General features: G+C 46.9%; 1 protein-coding gene across 4 annotated transcripts in view; it reads right to left on the bottom strand.

Moving 5' to 3' along the window:
- ralgps2 (Ral GEF with PH domain and SH3 binding motif 2) overlaps positions 1-23766 on the bottom strand; it is a 646420-nt gene that overhangs the window by 109004 nt on the left and 513650 nt on the right. For all 4 annotated transcript variants that reach the window (XM_038795105.1, XM_038795106.1, XM_038795104.1 and 1 more), the window contains 2 exons: positions 22349-22486; positions 22169-22259 (listed from right to left, as the gene is read on the bottom strand). In XM_038795105.1, coding sequence (XP_038651033.1) covers positions 22169-22259; positions 22349-22486 — 229 coding nt within the window. The remainder of the gene's footprint in view (positions 1-22168; positions 22260-22348; positions 22487-23766) is intronic.

The raw sequence follows: 23766 nt of genomic DNA, 5'->3' as shown, positions 1-23766 counted from the left end.
AGGAGCGGCCGCACCAGAGTTATGTACAGCTGCAGCATGACCTTGTGGCTCCGAAACGCAATCCCCCTACTGATAAAGGCTAGCACACCATATGCCTTCTTAACAACCCTATTAACCTGGGTGGCAACTTTCATGGATTTATGTACCTGGATGCCGAGATCTCTCTGTTCATCTACACTACCAAGAATCTTGCCATTAGCCCAGTACTCTGCATTCCTGTTACTCCTTCCAAAGTGAACCACCTCACACTTTTCCGCATTAAACTCCATCTGCCACCTCTCAGCCCAGCTCTGCAGCTTATCTATGTCCCTCTGTATCCTATAACATCCTTCAGCACTATCCACAACTCCACCAACCTTCGTGTCGTCTGTAAATTTACTAACCCATCCTTCTACACCCTCTTCCAGGTCATTTATAAAAATGACAAACAGCAGTGGCCCCAAAACAGATCCTTGCGGTACACCACTAGTAACTGAACCCCAGGATGAACATTTGCCATCAACCACCACCCTCTGTCTTCTTCCAGCTAGCCAATTACTGATCCAAACCGCTAAATCACCTTCAATCCCATACTTCCTTATTTTCTGCAATAGCCTACCGTGGGAAACCTTATCAAACGCCTTACTGAAATCCATATACACCACATCAACCGCTTTACCCTCATCCACCTGTGTGGTCACCTTCTCAAAAAACTCTAAGGTTTGTGAGGCATGACCTACCCTTCACAAAACCGTGTTGACTATCACTAATCAACTTGTTCTTTTCAAGATGATTATAAACCCTATCTCTTATAACCTTTTCCAACATTTTACCCACAACCGAAGTAAGGCTCACAGGTCTATAATTACCAGGGTTGTCTCTACTCCCCTTCTTGAACAAGGGGACAACATTTGCTATCCTCCAGTCTTCCGGCACTATTCCTGTCGACAAAGACGACATAAAGATCAAGGACAAAGGCTCTGCAATCTCCTCCCTGGCTTCCCAGAGAATCCTAGGGTAAATCCCATCTGGCCCAGGGGACTTATCTATTTTGACATTTTCCAAAATTGCTAACACCTCCTCCTTTTGAACCCCAATTCCATCTAGCCTGGTCGACTGAACCGGAGTATTCTCCTCGACCACATTGTCTTTCTCCAGTGTAAACACTGACGAAAAATATCCATTTAACGCTTCCCCTATCTCCTCTGATTCCACACACAACTTTCCACTACTATCCTTGATTGGCCCTAATCTTACTCTAGTCATTCTTTTGTTCTTGATATACCTATAGAAAGCCTTAGGGTTTTCCAACGTCTTTTCGTGTCCTCTCCTCGCTCTTCTTAACTCTCCCTTTAGGTCCTTCCTGGCTAACTTGTAACTCTCAAGTGCCCTAACTGAGCCTTCATGTCTCATCCTAACATAAGCCTTCTTCTTCCTCTTGACAAGTGCTTCAACTTCCTTAGTAAACCACGGTTCCCTTGCTCGACAACTTCCTCCCTGCCTGACAGGTACATACTTATCAAGGACACGCAGTAGCTGTTCCTTGAAAAAGCTCCACATTTCGATTGTACCCATCCCCTGCAGTTTCCTTCCCCATCCTATACATCCTAAATCTTGCCGAATAGCATCATAATTGCCTTTCCCCCAGCTATAATTCTTGCCTTGCGGTATATACCTATCCCTGCCCATTGCTAAAGTAAACATAACCGAGTTGTGATCACTATCACCAAAGTGCTCACCTACATCTAAATCTAACACCTGGCCGGGTTCATTACCCAGTACCAAATCCAATGTGGCCTCGCCCCTTGTTGGCCTGTCTACATACTGTGTCAGAAAACTCTCCTGCACACACTGTACAAAAACTGACCCATCTATAGTACTCGAACTATAGTATTTCCAGTCAATATTTGGAAAGTTAAAGTCCCCCATAACAACTACCCTGTTACTCTCGCTCCTGTCGAGAATCATCTTTGCAATCCTTTCCTCTACATCTCTGGAACTATTCGGAGGTCTATAGACAACTCCCAACAGGGTGACCTCTCCTCTCCTGTTCCTAACCTCGGCCCATACTACCTCAGTAGACGAATCCTCAAACGTCCTTTCTACCGCCGTAATACTTTCCTTGATTAACAATGCCACCCCCCCCCCTCTTTTACCATCTTCTCTGTTCTTACAGAAACATCTAAATCCTGGAACCGGCAACAACCATTCCTGTCCCTGCTCTACCCATGTCTCCGAAATCGCCACAACATCGAGATCCCAGGTACCAACCCATGCTGCAAGCTCACCCATCTTATTCCGGATGCTCCTGGCGTTGAAGTAGACACACTTCAAACCAGCGTCTTGCTTGCCGTGCCCTCTTTCAAACTTTTAACCCTATCCCTGACCTCACTACTCTCAACATCCTGTACACTGGGACTACAATTTAGGTTCCCATCCCCCTGCTGAATTAGTTTAAACCCCCCCGAAGAGCACTAGCAAATCTCCCCCCCAGGATATTGGTACCCCTCTGGTTCAGGTGAAGACCATCCTGTTTGTAGAGGTCCCACCTACCCCAGAATGAGCCCCAATTATCCAGGAAACCAAAACCCTCCCTCCTGCACCATCCCTGTAGCCACGTGTTCAACTCCTCTCTCTCCTTATTTCTCACTTCGCTAGCACGTGGCACGGGTAACAACCCAGAGATAAAAACTCTGTTTGTTCTAGCTCTCAGCTTCCACCCTAGCTCCCTGAATTTCTGTCTCAAATCCCCATCTCTCTTCCTACCTATGTCGTTGGTACCTATGTGGACCACGACTTGGGGCTGCTCCCCCTCCCCCTTAAGGATCTCAAAAACACGATCAGAGACATCACGAACCCTGGTACCTGGGAGGCAACACACCAACCGTGAGTCTCTTTCGTTCCCACAGAACCTCCTGTCTGTTCCTCTAACTATGGAGTCCCCAATGACAAGTGCTCTGTTCCTCTTCTCCCTTCCCTTCTGAGCAACAGGGACAGACTCTGTGCCAGAGACCTGTGCCCTATTGCTTACCCCTGGTAAGTCGTCCCCCACAACAGTATCCAAAACGGTATACTTGTTATAGAGGGGAACGACCACAGGGGATCCCTGCACTGCCTGCCGGTTCCCTCTCCCTCCCCTGACGGTAACCCATCTACCTTCTTCTTTTACCTGAGGTGTGACTACCTCCCTATAACTCCTCTCAATAACCTGCTCCGCCTCCCGAATGATCCGAAGTTCATCCAGCTCCAGCTCCAGGTCCCTAACGCGGTTCTCGAGCAGCTGGAGTTGGGTGCACTTCCCGCAGATGTAGTCAGCAGGGACACTAGAGGTGACCCTTTCCTCCCACATTCTGCAGGAGGAACATTCAACTGCCCTAGCCTCCATTCCCACTGAACTAACTTCCCAACTACTGAAAACTAAAAAAAAAAACTTGTTAGTTTAGCAATCCAACGGACAGAACTTTTTTTTGGTTAGAGGAGGAGGATGGGTGGGAGACACTACGCAAGTAGTGTTTCGGGTAAAGCTGTCACTCGAGAACAGCCCCTTCACAAACCACCTTCAACTTACGCTGACCGCACTGCACGTATGCAAATCTCCCCGGAACAGCCAATCAGAATCTCTGCTCTGCTGCCTTCTGGCCTTCCGTCGAACTCCTCGGGTCACTTATGCAGGTACACCTTCAACTTACGCTGACCGCACTGCACGTATGCAATTCTCCCCGGAACAGCCAATCAGAATCTCTGCTCTGCTGCCCTCTGCTGGATGCTTGCCTTCCGTCGAACTCCTCGGGTCACTTGTGCAGGTACACCTTCAACTTACGCTGACTGCACTGCATGTATGCAAATCTCCCCGGAACAGCCAATCAGAAGCTCTGCTCTGCTGCCCTCAGCTGGATGCTTGCCTTCCGTCGACCTCCTCGGGTCACTTGTGCAGGTACACCTTCAACTTACGCTGATCGCACTGCACGTATGCAAATCTCCCCGGAACAGCCAATCAGAAGCTCTGCTCTGCTGGATGCTTGCCTTCCGTCGAACTCCTCGGGTCACTTGTGCAAGTACACCTTCAACTTACGCTGACCGCACTGCACGTATGCAAATCTCCCCGGAACAGCCAATCAGAAGCTCTGCTCTGCTGCCCTCTGCTGGATCTGAGAAATTGATCTGAGAAATTGGATGATCTCCTACGGGACTGCTCAGAGTCAGTGGATTGGTCAGTATTTGAAAACTCTGCGACCCGCCTGAACGAGTACGCCACTACAGTAACTGACTTCTTTCGTTTTTTTTTGTTTTTTTTAAATTAAGGGGCAATTTAGCATGGCCGATCCACCTACTCTGCACATTTTTTGGGTTGTGGGGGCGAAACCCATGCAGACACGGGGAGAATGTGCTAACTCCACACGGAACTGACTTCATTAGTAAGTGTAGAAGACTGTGTGCCAACGAAACAAATCCACGTGTTTCCCAACCGGAAACCCTGGATGAACAGGGATATCCACTGCTTGCTGAAGTCTAGGTCTGAGGCATTCAAGTCAGGCGACCCTGACCTATACAAGAAAGCCAGATATGATCTAAGGAGATCCATCAAAGATGCCAAAACACAGTACCGGACCAAGCTCGAGTCCCAAGCTAGCCACACAGACCCCTGCCGACTATGACAAGGTCTGCAAGACATAACGGGCTACAAGATGAAGGCATGTAAAATCACCGGCTCCAATGCACCCCTCCCTGATGAGCTCAACGCATTCTACGCATGCTTTGAACAAGAGGTCAGCAAGAGGAAGCCCTCCACCCCAGAAGCCGCGGATGAACTTGTGTCTGAGATCACCATTGCAGACGTCAGAGCAGCCTTCTCGAAGGTCAACCCTCGGAAAGCCACTGGCCCGGATGGGGTACCCAGACGGGCACTCAGGTCTTGCGCGGTTCAGCTGGCAAGGGTATTCGCAGACATCTTCAACCTCTCTTTACAACAATCTGAGGCCCCCATCTGCTTCAAGAAGAAGACCATCATACCTGTACCAAAAAAAAGCCAAGCAGCGTGCCTTAATGACTATCGTCCAGTGGCTGACATCCATCAGCATGAAGTGCTTCGAAAAGTTAGTCATGGCACGTATCAACTCCAACATCACGGATTGCCTTGATCCACTACAGTTCGCCTACTGCTGCTGCAGCAGACGCCATCTCCATGGCCCTGCACTCTCCCCTGGAACACCTAGATAACAAAGGCACCTATGTCAGACACCTATTTATCGACTACAGCTCAGCCTTCAACACCATCATACAAAACTCATCTCCAAACTCCGTGGCCTTGGCCTCGGCCCCTCCCTCTGCGATTGGATCATGAACTTTCTAATCCACAGGCCATAATTAGTTAGGATAGGCAACAACATCTCCTCCACGATCATCCTCAACACTGTGTCCCACAAGGCTGTGTCCTCAGCCCCCTACTATACACCTTGCAGACCTATGAATGTGGCTAAATTCCCCCCCAACACGATTTTCTAATTTGCTGATACCACTACAGTAGTGGGTTGGATTTCAAACAATGACGAGACAGAGTACAGGAATGAGATAGAGAATCTGGTGAACTGGTGCAACGACAATAATCTCTCCCTCAGTGTCAACAAAACGAAGTAGATTGTCATCGACTTCAGGAAGCGTAGTGGAGAACATTCCCCTGTCTACATCAATGGGAATGAAGTAGAAAGGGTCGAGAGCTTCAAGTTTTTAGGTGTCCAGATAACCAACAACCTGTCCTGGTCCCCCCATTCTGACACTATAGTTAAGAAAGCCCACCAACGACTCTACTTTTTCAGAAGACTAAGGAAATTTGGCATGTCAGCTACGACTCTCACCAACGTCTACAGATGCACAATAGAAAGCATTCTTTCTGGTTGTATCACAGCCTGGTATGGATCCTGCTCTGCCCAAGACCGCAGGAAATTACAAAAGGTTGTGAATGTAGCCCAATCCATCATGCAAACCAGCCTGTCGACAATTCCCGCTGCCTCGGAAAGGCAGCCAGCATAATTAAGGACCCTCGCACCCCGGACATACTCTCTTCCACCTTCTTCCATCAGGAAAAAGAGACCAAAGTTTGAGGTCACGTACCAACCGACTCAAGAACACCTTCTTCCCTACTGCCATCAGACTTTTTAATGGACATACCTCGTATTAAGTTGATCTTTTCTCTACACCTTGCTATAACTGTAACATTATATTCTGCAGTCTCTCCTTCCTTCCGTTTGTACGGTATGCATTGTTTGTACAGCATGCAAGAAACAATACTTTACACTGTATACCAATACATGTGACAATAATAAATCAAATCAAAAGTTGTTCATTAGTAAACCTCTCAGCAGATTAATTTATGATACCAACTGTTCCTCATGAGCACAAAATGTGAGACTTTTTTCTTCCTGTATTTTTATCCTCCTGACTGCAGCACTGACACTCAGGGCAGAATTTACCGACCACCCTCCCACGTGTTTTTCAGTGGCAGAGGCGGTTCTACCGATCCGGCCATTGTCAACATTCCCGTTGACAGCACTCCTCTTCACCGGGAAACCCGTGTGCCGGCGTGAACAGCAAGTAAATCTCGCCCTCAATGTTCCCAATTCATTGTAGCAGAGCTTTAGAATGGCACCGGCACCTGGTCACCCAAAGCAGGAAGCTTGAAATAAGAATGTCTGTTTTCACATCTGGCCTTCATCCAGGGGCCTTGATCCTTGAACCAGGGCTGGTTTAGCACAGGGCTAAATTGCTGACTTTTAAAGCAGACCAAGGCAGGCCAGCAGCGTGGTTCAATTCCCGTACCAGCCTCCCCGAACAGGTGGCGGAATGTGGCGACTAGGGGCGTTTCACAGTAACTTCATTTGAAGCCTACTTGTGACAATAAGCGATTTTCATTTCATTTTTTTCATTTGAAGCATAGCTTTCTGGTAGCTACTGTTTGATGTGTTGGGTAAGCTGGGTCTGCAAGGACTGCGTTTACTGCAGCAGTGAGAGAGACAGGCTTCCAACACTTGAAGAAGTGCAACTCTATTTTATTGAACTCTTAACTATCATACATACTTTAACTGTGGGTTGACACTATGCTGACTTAACCGGAGACCTGAGTCTAACGTGACCAGACTACCTTACTACCACATGGTGTATGTTCTAGTTGTTGCTCACGGGCTCTGACTGTCTCAGAGGCTGGATCCCAAGAGAGCGGGAAAATTAGTGCCCTCTGGCTTTATAGTGGTTGTGTCCTGTCTGGTGATTGGCTGCTGTGTTCATTGGTCATCCTGTGTGTCAATCATTGCCTGTCTGTGCACCATCATATACCTGTGTGTAGATTATGACATCTCCCCCCCTTTTTTTTTTACTTTAAAAAAAATGTGTAGGTCAATAAATAGTGAGTGTGTGTGTAGGAGCCTGACTAAATACAAAGTATGTGAATGTATTTACATGGGAAGGTGTCTAGTGCAGATAGAGGGCAGCTAACAAATTAGAAAGAAACAATATGTACAGATGTGTAAATGGATCACAAGGTAATGCAACATTCAGTCTATAAATTCAGTCTCTATGGCGGCCGACGAATTCTGGTTGACCGCTTCAAGGGTGGGTCAGGGGCGGCCTGCACTGGAACAGGCAGAACTGCCTCCAATACAGAGGGCGGTAAAAGAACTGGCAGATCGGTGGCCTCGAGGAAGGATGCATCCTGAGGAACCAGCATGCGCGGCGGGACATCACGTTCAGGTGGCGGGCGTGAAAGTAGCCGCAGTGCCCGCCTATTACGCTGAAGAAAGGAGCCATCATGCATGCGAATGAGGAACGATCTCGGGGCCACTTGCTTAAACACCACAGCTGTGGCAGACCAGCCACCGTCAGGTAGCTGAACACGAACACGATCAGCAGGGACCAGAGCAGGGAGATCAGTGGTGTGGGCGTCATACGCCGACTTGCATTGGGCCCGAGATGGTTACATCCTCTGCAGGACCGGAAAATTGTCAAGATCCGGGATGTGGATGGCCGGCACCGTCGTCCGCAGTGTGCAGTTCATTAGCAGCTGTGCTGGGGACAGGCCAACGGACAAAGGAGTTGCCCGGTAGGCTAACAGCGCCAGGTTAAAATCCAAACCCGAGTCAGCAGCTTTGCACAACAGTATTTTAACAATGTGGACCCCCTTCTCAGCTTTCCCATTCGACTGGGGGTAGTGGGGGCTTGAAGTGACGTGCGCAAACTGTACTGCCGGGCAAAATCCGTCCACTCCTGGCTGAAGAAGCACGGGACATTATCAGTCATAACTGTAAGTGGAATTCCATGACGGGCAAAAGTCTCTTTGCATGCCTTGATGACTGTTGCTGATGTGAGGTCAGTCAGTCTGACCACCTCGAGGTAGTTGGAAAAATAGTCCACGAGGAGGACGTTGCCTCGGCCCTTTGCATGAAAGAGGTCAATACCAACTTTGGACCATGGGGAGGACACCAGTTCATGCGGCTGTGGAGTCTCTTTAGGCTGAGCCAGCTGGAACCTTTGACACGTTGGGAAATTGAGGACCGTGTTGGCGATATCCTGACTGATGCCTGGCCAATATACTGCCGCTCAGGCTCGACGGCGACACTTTTCGACCCCCAGGTGACCCTCGTGGATTTGGCCGAGGACCAGCTCTTGCACGCTCTGTGGGATTACTATCCTGTACAGCTTCATTAGTATGCCGTCCACTACAGCTAGATCGTCCTTTACATTATAGAATTGTGGGCACTGCCCCTTTTGCCAACCATCCGTGAGATGTCGCATGACCCGCTGGAGTAAAGGATCCCTGGCCGTCTCCTGACGAATTTGCATGACCCTTTCATCAGTGGCCGGAAAGTTGGATGCACAAAACTTCACCTGAGCGTCTATCGGACACACAAAGTCCGACTGCTCACACGGCGTGGAGATGGATCTAGAGAGGGCGTCGGCCACAATGAGCTCTTTGCCCGGGGTGTAGACCAGGTCGAAATCGTAGCGGCGGAGTTTGAGGAGGATACATTGTAGCCGTGGCGTCATATCATTGAACTCTTTTTGGATGATGTGAACCAATGGCCTGTGGTCTGTCTCGACCGTGAATTTTGGAAGTCCATTCACATAATCATGGAATTTGTCAATCCCTGTGAGGAGGCCCAGGCATTCTTTTTCAATCTGAGCATATCGTTGCTCAGTGAGTGTCATGGCTCCAGATGCATATGCGACTGGGGCCCAGGAGAAGGATTCATCCCGCTGGAGGAGTACTGCCCCAATGCCAGCCTGGCGTGCATCAATGGAGATCTTCGTCTCCTTGGCGGGGTCGAGAAACGCCAGTACCGGGGCTTTGGTGAGTTTTGCCCTGAGCTCACGCCACTCTCGCTCATGAGCCGGGAGCCACTGGAAGTCCGTAGTTTTTTTTAACGAGATTGCGGAGAGCTGTGGTGTGTGATGCAAGGTTGGGGATAAACTTCACAAGGAAGTTGACCATCCCTAGGAAGCGGAGGACCGCCTTCTTGTCCTCCGGGGTCTTCATGGCATTGATCGCCGAAACCTTGTCTGCATCTGGCTGCACACCGAACTGCAAAATATGGTCGCCAAGGAACTTTATTTCTGCTTGACCGAACGAGCATTTGGCTCTATTGAGTCGGAGGCCATGCTCGTGGATCCTGTGGAACACTCGCTTGAGGCGATCGATGGGCTCCTGAGGAGTTGTGGACCAGACAATGATATCATCGACGTTCACTCGCACCCCCTCGATGCCCTCCATCATTTGCTCCATTATTCGGTGGAACACCTCCGAGGCGGAGATGATGCCAAAGGGCATCCGGCTGTAACAGTAGCGACCGAACGGGGTGCTGAATGTGCACAGCTTTCGACTGGACCCAGCTGTATTTGCCAAAACTCCTTGGAGGCATCCAGCTTCGTGAAAAACTTGGCGTGAGCCATTTCGCTGGTGAGCTCTTCTCGTTTAGGTATCGGGTAGTGTTCCCTCCTGATGTTACGGTTCAAATCTTTGGGGTCGATACAAATGCGAAGTTCCCCTGACGGTTTTTTGACACAAACCATGGAGCTAACCCAGTCCGTGGGTTCCGTGACCTTAGAAATGACGCCCTGGTCCTGGAGGTCTTGCAGCTGCTGCTTGAGGCGGTCCTTAAGGGGTGCCGGCACCTGACGCGGTGCATGAACCAGTGTGGCATTCGGCTTCAGTAGTATCTTGTATTGGTAGGGTAGTGTGCCCATACCTTCGAAGGTGCTGTGGTATTGTGCTATGATGTCATCTAATTGGGTTTGGAAGTTGACATCAGGCGAAGCCGTTGCCTCAACGGATGACATGGTGTGAACCCGCTGCACAAGGTTCAAGGTTTTGCAGGCCTGAACACCGAGCAGGGAAGCTCTGTTGGTTCCTACAATTTCAAAACGCAGGGTTGCTTTTGAAGAACGATGAGATACTGCAAGCTGGCATGAGCCACTGGCAGCAATGGCATTGCCATTGTAGTCGAGGAGCTGGCAGGCCGGCGGAAGAATACTTGGCTTGACGCGGATGGTGCCAAGGTCAGACTTTGAAATGAGGTTCGCTGAAGCGCCTGTGTCCAGCCTGAAGCGTATGCGAGCCTTGTTGACCGTAAGGGTGGCACACCACTCATCGCCCGGATCAATGCTCATCACTGGGAGTTGTTTCTCCTTCTTGGTTGAAAGGATCATATGCTTGGTGATGATGCCCACCCGGAATGGGGATGCGAGGCCCTCGGTGTCAGGATCTGGAAACATGTCGGAGTCTGCAACGGGTTGCTGTACTGACCGGACGTTCCTGCGCTGCGGCTGGGATCGCTGTGTGTTGGGCAGTTGAGCAGATCTGCTCAGGGCTGCGTAGTGGCCAAGCTTGCCACACTGGAGACAGCGTCGAGGTTTCGTGGGACATTGCCGCTTTAAATAGGCGGAGCCACAGCTGTTGCATGTCATGCCATCGACATCAGGACGCTCCATGCGCCACCGCGCATGCGCGGTGCGGTCGAACAATGTGCACACCTGCGCAGTTCAGTCGTCGGCCTCGCCGTCCCCTTGGTCGTGCCGCGCATGCGCAGGAGCCCGGGAAAAGCGCGCAAAATGGCCGCCCTCATCCAGACTCAGGTTGGAGCTGTTTTACGGCCTGCATCCACTCTGCATCGTGGGGGCTTTGCCGCACCGTCTCTGCCACCTTGATATGGGAGTATGGGTTGTTGGCGTGCTCGTGTAGGACGCAGGTTTCGATGGCGATGGTAAGGGTGAGCGATTTAAGGAGCTGCTGGTGAAGGGGATCGGAGTGGACCCCGAAAACGATCCGGTCGCGGATCATGGAGTCGGAAGTGGAGCCGTAGTTGCAGGACTGCGTGAGGATACGGAGAGGGTTAAGAAGGACTGAAAAGGTTCATCCTTACCCTGAAGCCTCTGCTGGAACACATCGCGTTCAAAGCTCTCGTTGACTTCGATGTCACAGTGGCTGTCGAACTTCAGCAGGACTGTTTTAAACTTTGTCTTGTCCTCGCCTTCAGCAAAGGCGAGGGAATTAAAGATGTGGATAGTGTGGTCCCCGGCTGTAGAGAGGAAGAAAGCAATCTTCCTGGCATCCAATTCGGCTTCGAGGTCGGTGGCTTCAAGATACAGCTGGAACTTTTGCTTGAATATCTTCCAGTTTGCACCGAGGTTGCCGGCGATGCGGAGCGGCGGGGGAGGGCGGACGCTGTCCATGTTACCGGATGGCTGATCGCTGGTCAAAGGCAGACTATCTCAAGGTAGGTCCGTCAAACTCGAGCATAACTCACTGGGCCATGATGTGTTGGGTAAGCTGGGTCTGCGAGGACTGCGTTTACTGCAGCAGTGAGAGAGACAGGCTTCCAACACTTGAAATGCAACTCGATTTTATTGAACTCTTAACTTTCATACATACTTTAACTGTGGGTTGACACTATGCTGACTTGACTGGAGACCTGAGGCTAACCTGACCATCTTACTACCACATGGTGTATGTTCTAGTTGTTGCTCACGGGCTCTGACTGTCTCAGAGGCTGGATCCCAAGAGAGCGGGAAAACTAGTGCCCTCTGGCTTTATAGTGGTCGTGTCCTGTCTGGTGATTGGCTGTTCATTGGTCATCCTGTGTGTCAATCACTGTCTGTCTGTGCACCATCATATACCTGTGGTATATTCTGACACTGTCCAAAGTCCCAGTCATATCCATCATGCCAGTAATTTGACATTCTACATATTCAAATCTATTATCATGTAGAAGATGTGCATATAACAACTGGTTAATCTAGGTCTTCATGTAAAGAGATGTGACCTTAGGTGGCAGGCATCTCCTCCATTGAAGACTAGTACAGATTGGAACCTTCCAACCCTGCAGCCCTTTATTCAATCATTTCACAATTTAGGTCTGTCACTCAGATAGTCCAAAGGAATGTGTCACCTCCATAAGAGAGTTAAGAAACAGATCTGTGAAAATATATCTTCACAATTTTCTAACTTGCCGCCATCACCCCATAGATAAAAATTTGGAGTAGTGTAGTCTTACAAATTCTTAAACAGCAATTCATTATCCACATTTAACTGAATATATGGGGAAGAAAAAGGAGAAAAACACCAGCCACATTGTTCCTTCAACAATTTTGCAGCAGGCTTGCGTCACCGCATTAAATTTTTTCCCCCCCAAGTTCCACGTATAAAGTGCTTAATTCTGAACCATATCTACCACTTTTGCCTGATAAAGGTTGATGCTGAATCGCAATAAGAAATTGGAACACAACCTTTAGTGGAATTTTTTGAGGATATTACCAGTGCAGTAGATAACGGGGAGCCGATGGATGTGGTATATCTGGATTTCCAGAAAGCCTTTGACAAGGTGCCACACAAAAGGTTGCTGCATAAGATAAAGATGCATGGCATTAAGGGTAAAGTAGTAGCATGGATAGAGGATTGGTTAATAAATAGAAAGCAAAGAGTTGGGATAAATGGGTGTTTCTCTGGTTGGCAATCAGTAGCTAGTGGTGTCCCTCAGGGATCCGTGTTGGGCCCACAATTGTTCACAATTTACATTGATGATTTGGAGTTGGGGACCAAGGGCAATGTGTCCAAGTTTGCAGATGACACTAAGATGAGTGGTAAAGCGAAAAGTGCAGAGGATACTGGAAGTCTGCAGAGGGATTTGGACAGGTTAAGTGAATGGGCTCGGGTCTGGCAGATGGAATACAATGTTGACAAATGTGAGGTTATCCATTTTGGTAGGAATAACAGCAAACGGGATTATTATTTAAACGATAAAATATTAAAGCATGCCGCTGTTCAGAGAGACCTGGGTGTGCTAGTGCATGAGTCACAGAAAGTTGGTTTACAGGTGCAACAGGTGATTAAGAAGGCAAATGGAATTTTGTCCTTCATTGCTAGAGGGATGGAGTTTAAGACTAGGGAGGTTATGTTGCAATTGTATAAGGTGTTAGTGCGGCCACACCTGGAGTATTGTGTTCAGTTTTGGTCTCCTTATTTGAGAAAGGACGTACTGGCGCTGGAGGGTGTGCAGAGGAGATTCACTAGGTTAATCCCAGAGCTGAAGGGGTTGGATTATGAGGAGAGGTTGAGTAGACTGGGACTGTACTCGCTGGAATTTAGAAGGATGAGGGGGGATCTTATAGAAACATTTAAAATTATGAAGGGAATAGATAGGATAGGTGTGGGCAGGTTGTTTCCACTGGCGGGTGACAGCAGAACTAGGGGGCATAGCCTCAAAATAAGGGGAAGTAGATTTAGGACTGAGTTTAGGAGGAACTTCTTCACCCAAAGGGTTGTGAATCTATGGAATTCCTTGCCCAGTGAAGCAGTTGAGGCTCCTTCATTACATGTTTTTAAGGTAAAGATAGATAGTTTTTTGAAGAATAAAGGGATTAAGGGTTATGGTGTTCGGGCCGGAAAGTGGAGCTGAGTCCACAAAAGATCAGCCATGATCTAATTGAATGGCGGAGCAGGCTCGAGGGGCCAGATGGCCTACTCCTGCTCCTAGTTCTTATGTTCTTATGTTCTTATGTTCTTTACGTTTCACTGAGTCAAAAAAAGAACACGAAGATGGTAATCAAAAAACCTTTGTATGTGAAGACTTAACTTTGCTCAAGCAAAGATAATTTATATCAAAAGCAGGCAATGTAAAATTCTTTCTATATGTGAGACGTAGGCAACTGTTTGAATGCTCTCAAATTTAGCAACAAAGGATTCCTTAGCTTTTAATGTTTGGAGATGATGTGGAAAGGAAAATGGAGAGAGTGCTGATTAATGAGACATTAAACATCGCACTCTCTGGTGGACGTAAAAGATCCTCAGGCACTATTTCAAAGAGCAGCAGGAGTTATCATAGCATCACAATGGCACAAAAGGAGGCCAATCAGCCCTTTGAGATCGTGCCAGCTCTCTGTGCAACAATTTTGTCAGTTCCAGTCCCTTAGTCTATTCATGCAACCCTGCATGTTTCTTTCCTTCAAGTGTTGATTCAATTTCCATGAGCTTCTCGGCAGTGTGCCGTTTGCTGGCGGCAGGATTCTCTCTTCACGCCTCTTGTCAATGGGATTTCCAGGGGTGCACTGCCAGCGGGAAAAGAGAATCCTAACAGCCGGAGAATTCCGGTCATAGTCTCTGCTTCCATCACCTTTATAGGCAGTGAGTACCCAATTGCTGCTAAAGTGTTCTTCCTCGCATATTGTATATTTAGCTCAAAACCTTAAATACTTGTTCCCTGGCCCTTGTACGATTAAGTTAATAGAAGCAACTTTGTTTATTTGATCCAAGGTTGTCATAATCTTGTACATCTCTATCAAATTTCCTCTCAACCCCTTTGCTCTGAGAGTCCATGACAGTATCAGTAGAAGTGACTACCGCACAGTCCTTGTGGAGATAAAGTCCCGTCTTCACACTGAGGATACCCTCTATCACGTTGTGTGGCACTACTACCTTGTGGCTAAATTCCATAAATCTCCTCCATACTTTTGAAGCAACCTTGACATTCCTCCTGGAATAAATGACTAAAACTGGATGCAATACTCAATTTGACCTGACCAGAACTTTATAAAGATTCAGCATATGCTCCCTGCTTTTATGCTCAGTAACTCTACTTATTAAGCCCAAGATCTCATCTGATTTATTAACCACTGTCCTAGATGTCCCATCACCTCCAAAGATCTGTGCACACGAACCCACAAGGTGGTCTGGCCCTGCACAATATTTTTAAATGTGCCATTCAGTCAATATTGCCTCTCCCTCTTACTTCTGTCAAAATACATCACCTTCTCAGTATTAAGTTCCATCTTGTCTGCCCATTCTGTTAACCGATTTATGTCCTGTCAATTGGCATCATCCTCACTTACTGGCATTCCTACAAGTTTCATACCATCGGCAAATTTTAAAATTTCAGTCAGTATTCCATCACAAGTAAATTATAAATCAAAAAAGCAGTGGTCCTAACACTGAACCTCAGGGAACATGCCCCCAAGAGGGAGTTCAACAAGGTGGCTCACCAGCACCTACTCAAAGGCAATTAAGGTTTGGGCAACAAATGTTAGCCTTGCCAGGGATGCTCTCATCCCTTGAAAGAATGCAAAAGCTCTACAGTATTAAAAAAAAGAAAATATTTGCCACGACTCACTGTTTTCTGTCCTTCAGGCAACTTTGTATCCAAGCTGACACTGACCTTCCTATTCCACGGGCTTCAATTTTGTTTACCAGCCTTTTACGTGGTAGTCTGTCAAATGCTTCCTTGTCCTAGCCAATCCGCCCCCGATTAAAATTAGCCAAATAGGGGATTTCCGGTGGTGGAGTGAGTGGTCGCACTTTAGGTGGCTCCTGCCTAAGGTTTGATTTTTCGATCCTTTTCGCCCATTTTGCGGGGTTTTATGCAGGTTGAAAATGATGGAACAGTGAGAACTAGTGAGTCTCCTTCGGCAGGCAATGTCTAAGCCCAACCAAAAGAGGAGTGCAAAGAGTAAAGGGCAACAGTCAAACCAGGAGGACTCTCAAGGTGCGACAGAGAAAAAGATGGGGACAGCTCTGTGGTGTTGTTGCCCACACAATGGACATCAGAGCAACAGGTGGCGTTTCTGACTGCTAAATTCCAGCAAAAGAGGAAGGAGGCCTCAGAAGACTTAGCTAAGGTGGCAGAGCTGATCTGGGCCGCCCTAGAGTGAATGGAGCAAGGCTAGAGGCGTAGAATGCGTTGCTCCTGAAGGTGGAGGAATCAGTGGCTGACCACGAGGACCATTTGGCCTCACCAGAGACTGAACTGTTGATGATGGCGGAGGGCCAGAAGAAGTTGTGGGAGAAGGTGGAGCGACTTGGAGCGATTGGAGAATCGCTCCAAGAAGCAGAATATCAGGATTGTAGGGCTGCCTGAAGGGATCTAAGGGACACAGGCCACGAAATACGTAGCTCCAATGTTCAAGAAGCTGGTGGGAGAGGAGGGTCTTTGACTGACCACCTGAATTGGAAAGGTTGCTGAGGAGAAAACCAAACTCTGGAAATCTGCCGATGGCAATCATTGTGCTGCTAGACCGCTTCCCGTCTCCTAGGACTTGGGAGCAGAGCTGGCCAAGCGGCGGGCTGGGTTCAATAGAGTCAAGGCTACCATATTCATGAATAAAGTGCGGTCTGGGATGCTGTATCTTGCTCGTTTATGGGTCACATTTGAGGGACAGGAACATTATTTTGGCACGCCGGAAGAAGCGAGCTCCGAAGGGAGACTGATGAGAACATTGGGAATTGGGTGGATACATCTGTGAAGCAGATTGAAGGTTCTGTACTCAGGGAGGGAAGGGAACTGTTTATGTTGGTGCTGGATTATTATGTTTGGCTTTGTTTATAATACCCACTGGGTTTAGTTAGTTATCTATGTTAAGGTAGAACTGTGAATTGTTGTAACTTCTTATCCTTCCAGCGTTGGAAGCAATGTTTGATGTATATTAACAGGTGGGGTTTTGGTGGACAACGTTTTGGAGGGGGGGGGGGGGGGGGGGAGAAGAGAGAGAGAGAGAGAGAGAGACACGCCAAGGTTTTGGTGGGGAAGAAGCTGTTGCCAAGGGGGTCACCCTGCTAGCAGGTAGGATAGTTAACGGAAGCAAAGTGCAGGGTAGAGTGGTGGATGGAGAGTGGAAGAGGGGCGGGATGCTTGGGAGGGGATGGTTTTCTTTGTTTGCCATGATGTGTAGATGCCGGCATAGGACTAGGGTGAGCACAGAAAGAAGTCTTACAACACCAAGTTAAAGTCCAACAGGTTTGTTTCAAACACTAGCTTTCGGAACACTGCTGCTTCCTCTTCATTCACCTGAGTGTTCTTACTGTTCTTTGTCTGTGGCTGTGTGGTGGTGGTGGTGGTGGTGGTGGTGGTGGGGGGGGTGTGGGACGTTTGGTGTTTGGTTTGGGGGATGAGTGGGGAGAACAGATGGGTTGCTGATATGGAAGGTGTTCGTGTGATGCAGTTGGGTAAGGGAGATGGTGACCATCATCGGCCTGGGAGATGGGTGGGACATAGACCTGGAGGAGCTTATTAATTAGTGGAAATGGCTGATCGGGGTGGGATGAGGGGGGAGGGGGGGGGAGGGTAGAGCCCTCCAACAGGCTGATCACCTGGAATGTTAGGGCCCTGAATGGGCCAATCAAGAGATACTGCATCATTGTGCAATTAAAGAGCTTGAAGGTGAACGTGGTGTTCATGCAAGAGACTCATTTAAAAGTTGCAGATCAAATGAGGTTGAGGAAAGGATGGGTGGGGCAGGTGTTTCATTCAGGTTGGATATGAAGATGAGGAGGTAGCGGTGCTGGTGAGTGAGTGTTGTTTTTGGCTGGTAGTATTGTGGGGGATCCTAGGGAGCAGATTTGTGATGGTGAGCGAGAGGCTGGAGGGGGCACCCGTGGTGTTGGTGGTGGTGGTGGGGGGTGTGTAGTGTGGATTTCAGTATTGTTTTGGATCCAAAGTTAGATCGGCTGTGTCCCAGATCCCTGAAGGTGTCAGCAAAAGCTAAGGAACTGCTGGGTTTTATGGAGCAAATGGGAGGACCCATGGCGATTTGGGAGGCCGACAGCAAAGGAATTCTTGTTCTTTTCACATGTTCACCGGGTATATTCCCTGATCAGTTTTTTTGTGCTGGATAAGAGGTTGCTGGCAGGGGAGGTTGGGATTGTGGTCTCTGACCATGCGCCATACCTGGTGGACCTGCATGGGGAAAGGGATGGGGGGGGGGGGGGGGGGGGATGGAGCATCCTATATGTGGATGACCTTTTGCTATATATTGGTCAGGCAGGGGGTGATGTATGAACATGGGGGGAAAAGTCAGCAGTTGATGCGACAGGTGGCTGCGAGAGAGAATTGTTGGATAAAAGATTGGGGGGGGGGGGGGGGTTAAGGTGATCACTGAGAGAGGGGAGGTAAACAGGGTATTTGAGGCCTTTTACCGGAGGCTGTACAGCTTGGAGCCTCCGGTGGAGGACAAAGGTATGAGGTGGTTTCTGGATGGATTGTAGTTACCGGTTGGGTCGGGGAATGGAAGGTGCAAAGGTTGGGTGCCCCTATTGGGTTGGAGGAAGTAATGCATCGAGTTGTTGCAGTCTGGAAGGCCCCAGATCCGGATGAGTTTCCAGCAGTTTTATAAAAAGTTCATCACGGAATTGGGACCCCTACTAGTAGAGATGTATAATGAGTCAGTCGGTTGGAAGGGAGCTGCCGCCCATGTTATCTCAGGCTTCAATTTCGCTCATTTTAAAAAAGGTCAAGGATAATAGAAGCATAGTGGTTAGCACAATTCCTTCACAGCTCCAGGGTCCCAGGTTCGATTCCCAGCTTGGGTCACTGTCTGTGCTGAAGTCTGCACGTTCTGCCCATGTGTGTGGGTTTCCTCCAGGTGTTCCGGTTTCCTCCCTCAGTCCAAAGATGTGCAGGTTAGGTGGATTGGCCACGCTAAATTGCCCTTAGTGTTGGGTGGGGTTACTGGGTTATGGGGATAGGGTGGAGGTGTTGACCTTGGGTAGGGTGCTCTTTCAAGAACTGGTGCAGACTCGATGGGCCGAATGGCCTCCTTCTGCACTGTAAATTCTACGATTCCATGACCCAGACGAATGTGGCTTCTACCACCCGATATCATTACTAAATGTGGATGCGAAGCTTTGGCGAATGCGCTGGCAATGCGTATAGAGGACTGTGTGCCTTGGTGATAAGTGAGGACAAAACGGGGTTCGTGAAAGGTCAGCAGCTGTCAGCGAATATTAGAAGACTGTTAAATGTGATCATAATGCCCCCGGAAGTGATAGCATTTATGGATGTGGAGAAAGTGTTCAACCGGTGGAATGGGCGTGTTTGTTTGAGGTATTGGGATGATTTGGGTTTGGGCAGGGGTTTGTAGAATGGGTTAGGTTCCTGTTTAGGGCCCCCATGGCGAGTGTTCGTATGAGCAATTTGAGCTTGGGGTATTTTGGTCTGCATTGGGGAACGAGACAGGGGCACCAGCTGCTTTTCGCTTTGGCGACTGAGCCTCAGGGGTTTGGAGGGGTATCATTGGGGGGGGGAATGGTGTGGAGCATCCTATATGCGGATAACCTTTTGCAATATATTACCAACCCAGTGGCGAGCTTTGATAATGTCATGGGAATATTGTGGACGTTTGGCTCGTTCTTGGGGTATAAACTCAGCATGGGGAAAAGCGAGGTATTCCTGGTCAATGCATGGATGTGGGGGAAGAGTTTGGAGAAGTTGCCGTTTTGGCTGGTTGGGATGGGTTTCTGATATCTGGGGATATGTGTGGTGCGTAGTTGGGCCCAATTGCATAAGCTGAAATTGGCGAATCTGGTGGAGGGATTAAGGAGAATTTTAAGAGGTGGGATGTTTGCCACTGTCATTGGCTGGAAGGGTCCAGACAGTTAAGGTGCTGCTGAAGCTTCTGTTTGTCTTCCAAAACCTCCTGATTTTCGTGACCAAATTTTTTTTACGGTCGGATCAATAGGATTATCTCAGAGTTTATATGGCAGGGTAAGGTACCCCGGAGGGCGCTTTGGAGAGGGGCAGATGAAGTGGCGGTTTGGCCCTGCCAAATCGGCTGAATTATTACTGGATGGCAAACGTTGAGACGGTCAAGAAGTGGGCAGTGGGGGAGAGGTTGGTGTGGAGAGAATGGAGGAAGCCTCGTGTTGAGGAACGAGTTTAAGGGCACTGTCATTGGCACTTCTTCCATTTTTGTCAGCCAGCCACTCCAGCCAGCTAAGGACATGGAATCAATGCCGGCAGCATTTTAAGAAGGAGCGGATGAGATAGGGTGCAGCTATCATCAAATAGTACCTTTCCAAGCTGAGATAAGAGCAAGACAGCAAAAATCTAAGATTAATTAAATTTGGCACAAGATTCAAATGAATCTGGTATTATTTAGCAAGCCTAGATTCGGGTGATTAGTAATTATTTGACAAATACTTTGGTTTTACAATTATGGATATGAATAGATTTTACCACAAATGTTCATACTTTGTTGTGAGAAAATTAAACAAATCGGAATTTTCCCAAACCCATTTTAGTTTTTTTTTATTCATTCATTAGATGTGGCCATCACTGGCTGGGCCAGCATTTATTGCCCATCTCTAATTGCCCTTTCAGAGTGCATTAGAGAGTCAACCACAATAATGGTTCATTATGGTCCATTCCGGGTTGGGGGAGGAAAGATGATCAGAACTTCAAAAAAGGTGCACACACATAAATGTTTGAACACAGACTAATCTAAGCCAAAGAAACAATCTCTTTGTGTCACAATTCTTAGTGCGTTCCATTTTAACTGTAAGATGATACAGTAATAGCATCCATCAAATGTGTCTTGGTGTATCCATCCTCTTCAAAGTCTCTGAGAATTTGCCTTGGGCCTCAACAGAGGTCCCACTTACTTTGGCTACTAAAAAATACAATCACTGTAGTAAATTGTACAAATCCTTACAAATGCAAAGTTAGATCTTGCTTATCTGAGGAAATGGAGCAGAGCCTTTCTTCAGTTAACTTCTCAAAGGAATGTCTTCAGTCAGATGACTGTTCCAGGCATCTGTGCAAAATGCGAGGGATGATTAACTGACTGAAGTCAGCACTCCATGATCCTAAACTCCACAATGCACGATTGCAGCAGAGTTTACTGATCTGCAAATAGTGAGGCCTTGCTAAACAATTCAAATAAAATATGAATGTTAATCATCAGAAATGATCCAACTACAATTGTTGCAGATCTCAAATCTGGTCAATGCTATCACCAGAACCTGAATGTGACTGGACTGAAGAAAGATCTTAAGTGCTAGGTCTCAATGGCAAATGACAATAGAAACCTTTTTCCTGTGAGGATAAAGAAAGAAAAAATTCCATTTATATAGCACATTTTGCAAGCTGAGGATATCCTGAAATGTTTTAGAGTCAGTGAAGTAAGTGTCATCACTGTTTTGTAATGTAGGAAACACAGCAGACAATTTGCACACAGTATGCTTCTACAGACAGCAATTAGATAAATGACAGTCATCTGTTTTAGTTGTTGGTTGGAGATTAAATGTTTAGCACGACAATGGGAAAAATCTGAAGCTTTGCTTCAAATATTGCCAAGGCATCCTTCACGATCATTTGAAAGCATCTGGGGCCTTTTTTTAATATCTTGTTCAAAAGACTGCACCTCCAACACTGCCTTAGTGCTGCACAGATGTGCGAAAAATTCTGAAATGGGACTTGAACTACAACCATTTGGAGATGATTGTTATAAACTGAACCAAGACTAACATTTTGTGACCAAAAAAAGGGAAAAGCATCCAATTTACATGGGAACAAGTTTTCAAAGGAACTGTGGCTTAGGTGTTTCCCTATGTGGGATAGTATGTTTGTTGATCAGAAAAAACAAATATTCAACAGAAAGCTGTGCAGCTTGACAACTGTAAGAAAATATATGGCCTTAAATGCAGTTGGCAGAATGTATGTGCATTGGATAATACAGGCTGCGTTAGCTGGATTTAATGCTTCAGCGTTTAATTTCTAATCTGTTCAAGAAGAATTTGAGCATTCAAGTCTTTCATAGCAAGCTACAGAGTGAAGTCAGAAAGATTTGTTTTAAAATATTTTAATTATATTGAACACAAAAAGCACCATCACATGTAATTGCACTAAGAACTTATGGAAAAAGATTTTTAAAAAAGCAAACCTACTTGTAATTATCATCTTCAACAAATTTCTGAAGTTCTTCAATATATCTCGCCGAGTTCAAATATTTCTGAACATGAGGAAGCAGAGGAATATCTAAAGAAAATAAATTGCATCAAAGAGGGAATATTCATCTAGTTTAGTATCTTTTTGAGGGGATTAAAATTAGAACTATGTTTACTTACCATAATCACAGGACTGCTGAAGATCTGAAATTATTCTCAAAATATTGTTCATTAGGTTTGATCTTTGTTCACTCTCAATGATGCTGTGTGTGGATGGGTATGCTGAGTCAATGTACGTCAAGTCAGACAAATAAATGCCTGCAAAACATAAAAGATAAAAGAAAAGCATGATGAAAGAAAAGCATGATGATCTAAAAATTGTGATATCTTTAAAAGAATGAAATGTTGCAAAAATTAGGGAATTGATTCATACACAAATTAAATATTACAGTTCAAAATGGACTGGCGAAAAACTACACATTTTATGCATTGGAAGGCTTCTTCAATAACTATTTTGAAATATCTAAATACCCAATCATCACAGTTCTGTGCATTACACCGTAGGAAGTATGTGAATGCATTGGATTGAGTGCAGAAGAGGTGCACACAAATGGTTCCAGGGATGAGAAACTTCAGTTCTGAAGATAGATTGGAGAGGTTGGGACTGTTCTCCTTGGACAGAAGGCAGCTAAGAGAAGATTTAATAGAGATGTTCAAAATCATGAGGGGAGATAGAGAAAAACTGGCCCCGCTTGTACAAGAATAAAAAACGCGAGGGACAGATTTAAAGTGATTTGTAAAAGAAGCAAATATGATGTGCGAAAAAACTTGTTCACACAGCGAGTGGTTCAGGTCTGAAATGCTCCACCTGGAAGAACGGTGGAGGCAGGTTCAATCGAAGCATTCAAGAGGGCATTAGATGATTATTTGAATACAAACAATGTGCAGGGTTATAGGGAGAAGGGCAGGGGAATGGCACTAAGTCATAATGCTCATTTGGAGAGTTGGTGCAGACTTGATGGGCTGAATGGCCTCCTTCTGCTCTGTAACAATTCTATGATTCTGTGAACTTCCTTGCAGCACTTGGCACCAAAAGCTGATTGTATGGTCAAATTTTCTTTACTGACCGACTAAATCATTTAAAAAAGATATCAGAGATAGTTGTGGGGCTGGATTTATTCCCCATGATGGTAGGTGATGGTGGTAGCCTTCTGGAAACAATCCGCTAAACAATACAGCAAGTTTGCTAGGTTATTTCATAGGAAGTTAATTGTTGACAGTAACATGGCGAGGTAGACGTGCCAAGTTTATTTCTCTGAAAGAACACTAATGAATTAGTTTGGCTGTTAAAACAATCTGACAGATTATACAGCAATTTTATTGTTAATGTTTCATTTGTTGAATTTATTTTCACAATCAGCCTTGGTGCAACTGAACATATGACTCGGTTGTCAGTCCTATACTGTCAGTCAAGTCATTATCACACCCATGTTAGTGATCGAAAGCCAGGAAATAATTCTATAGGTTACCAGAACAATAGACTCAAAGGCAATTCACAATGCTCTCAATTCCATTCAAGATAAATAAAGTGGAGACAG

The sequence above is a fragment of the Scyliorhinus canicula genome, chromosome 4 (genome assembly GCF_902713615.1).
Source record: "Scyliorhinus canicula chromosome 4, sScyCan1.1, whole genome shotgun sequence".
NCBI classification, from domain to species: Eukaryota; Metazoa; Chordata; class Chondrichthyes; order Carcharhiniformes; family Scyliorhinidae; genus Scyliorhinus; species Scyliorhinus canicula.
This window is presented reverse-complemented; position numbering and strand designations above follow the sequence as displayed.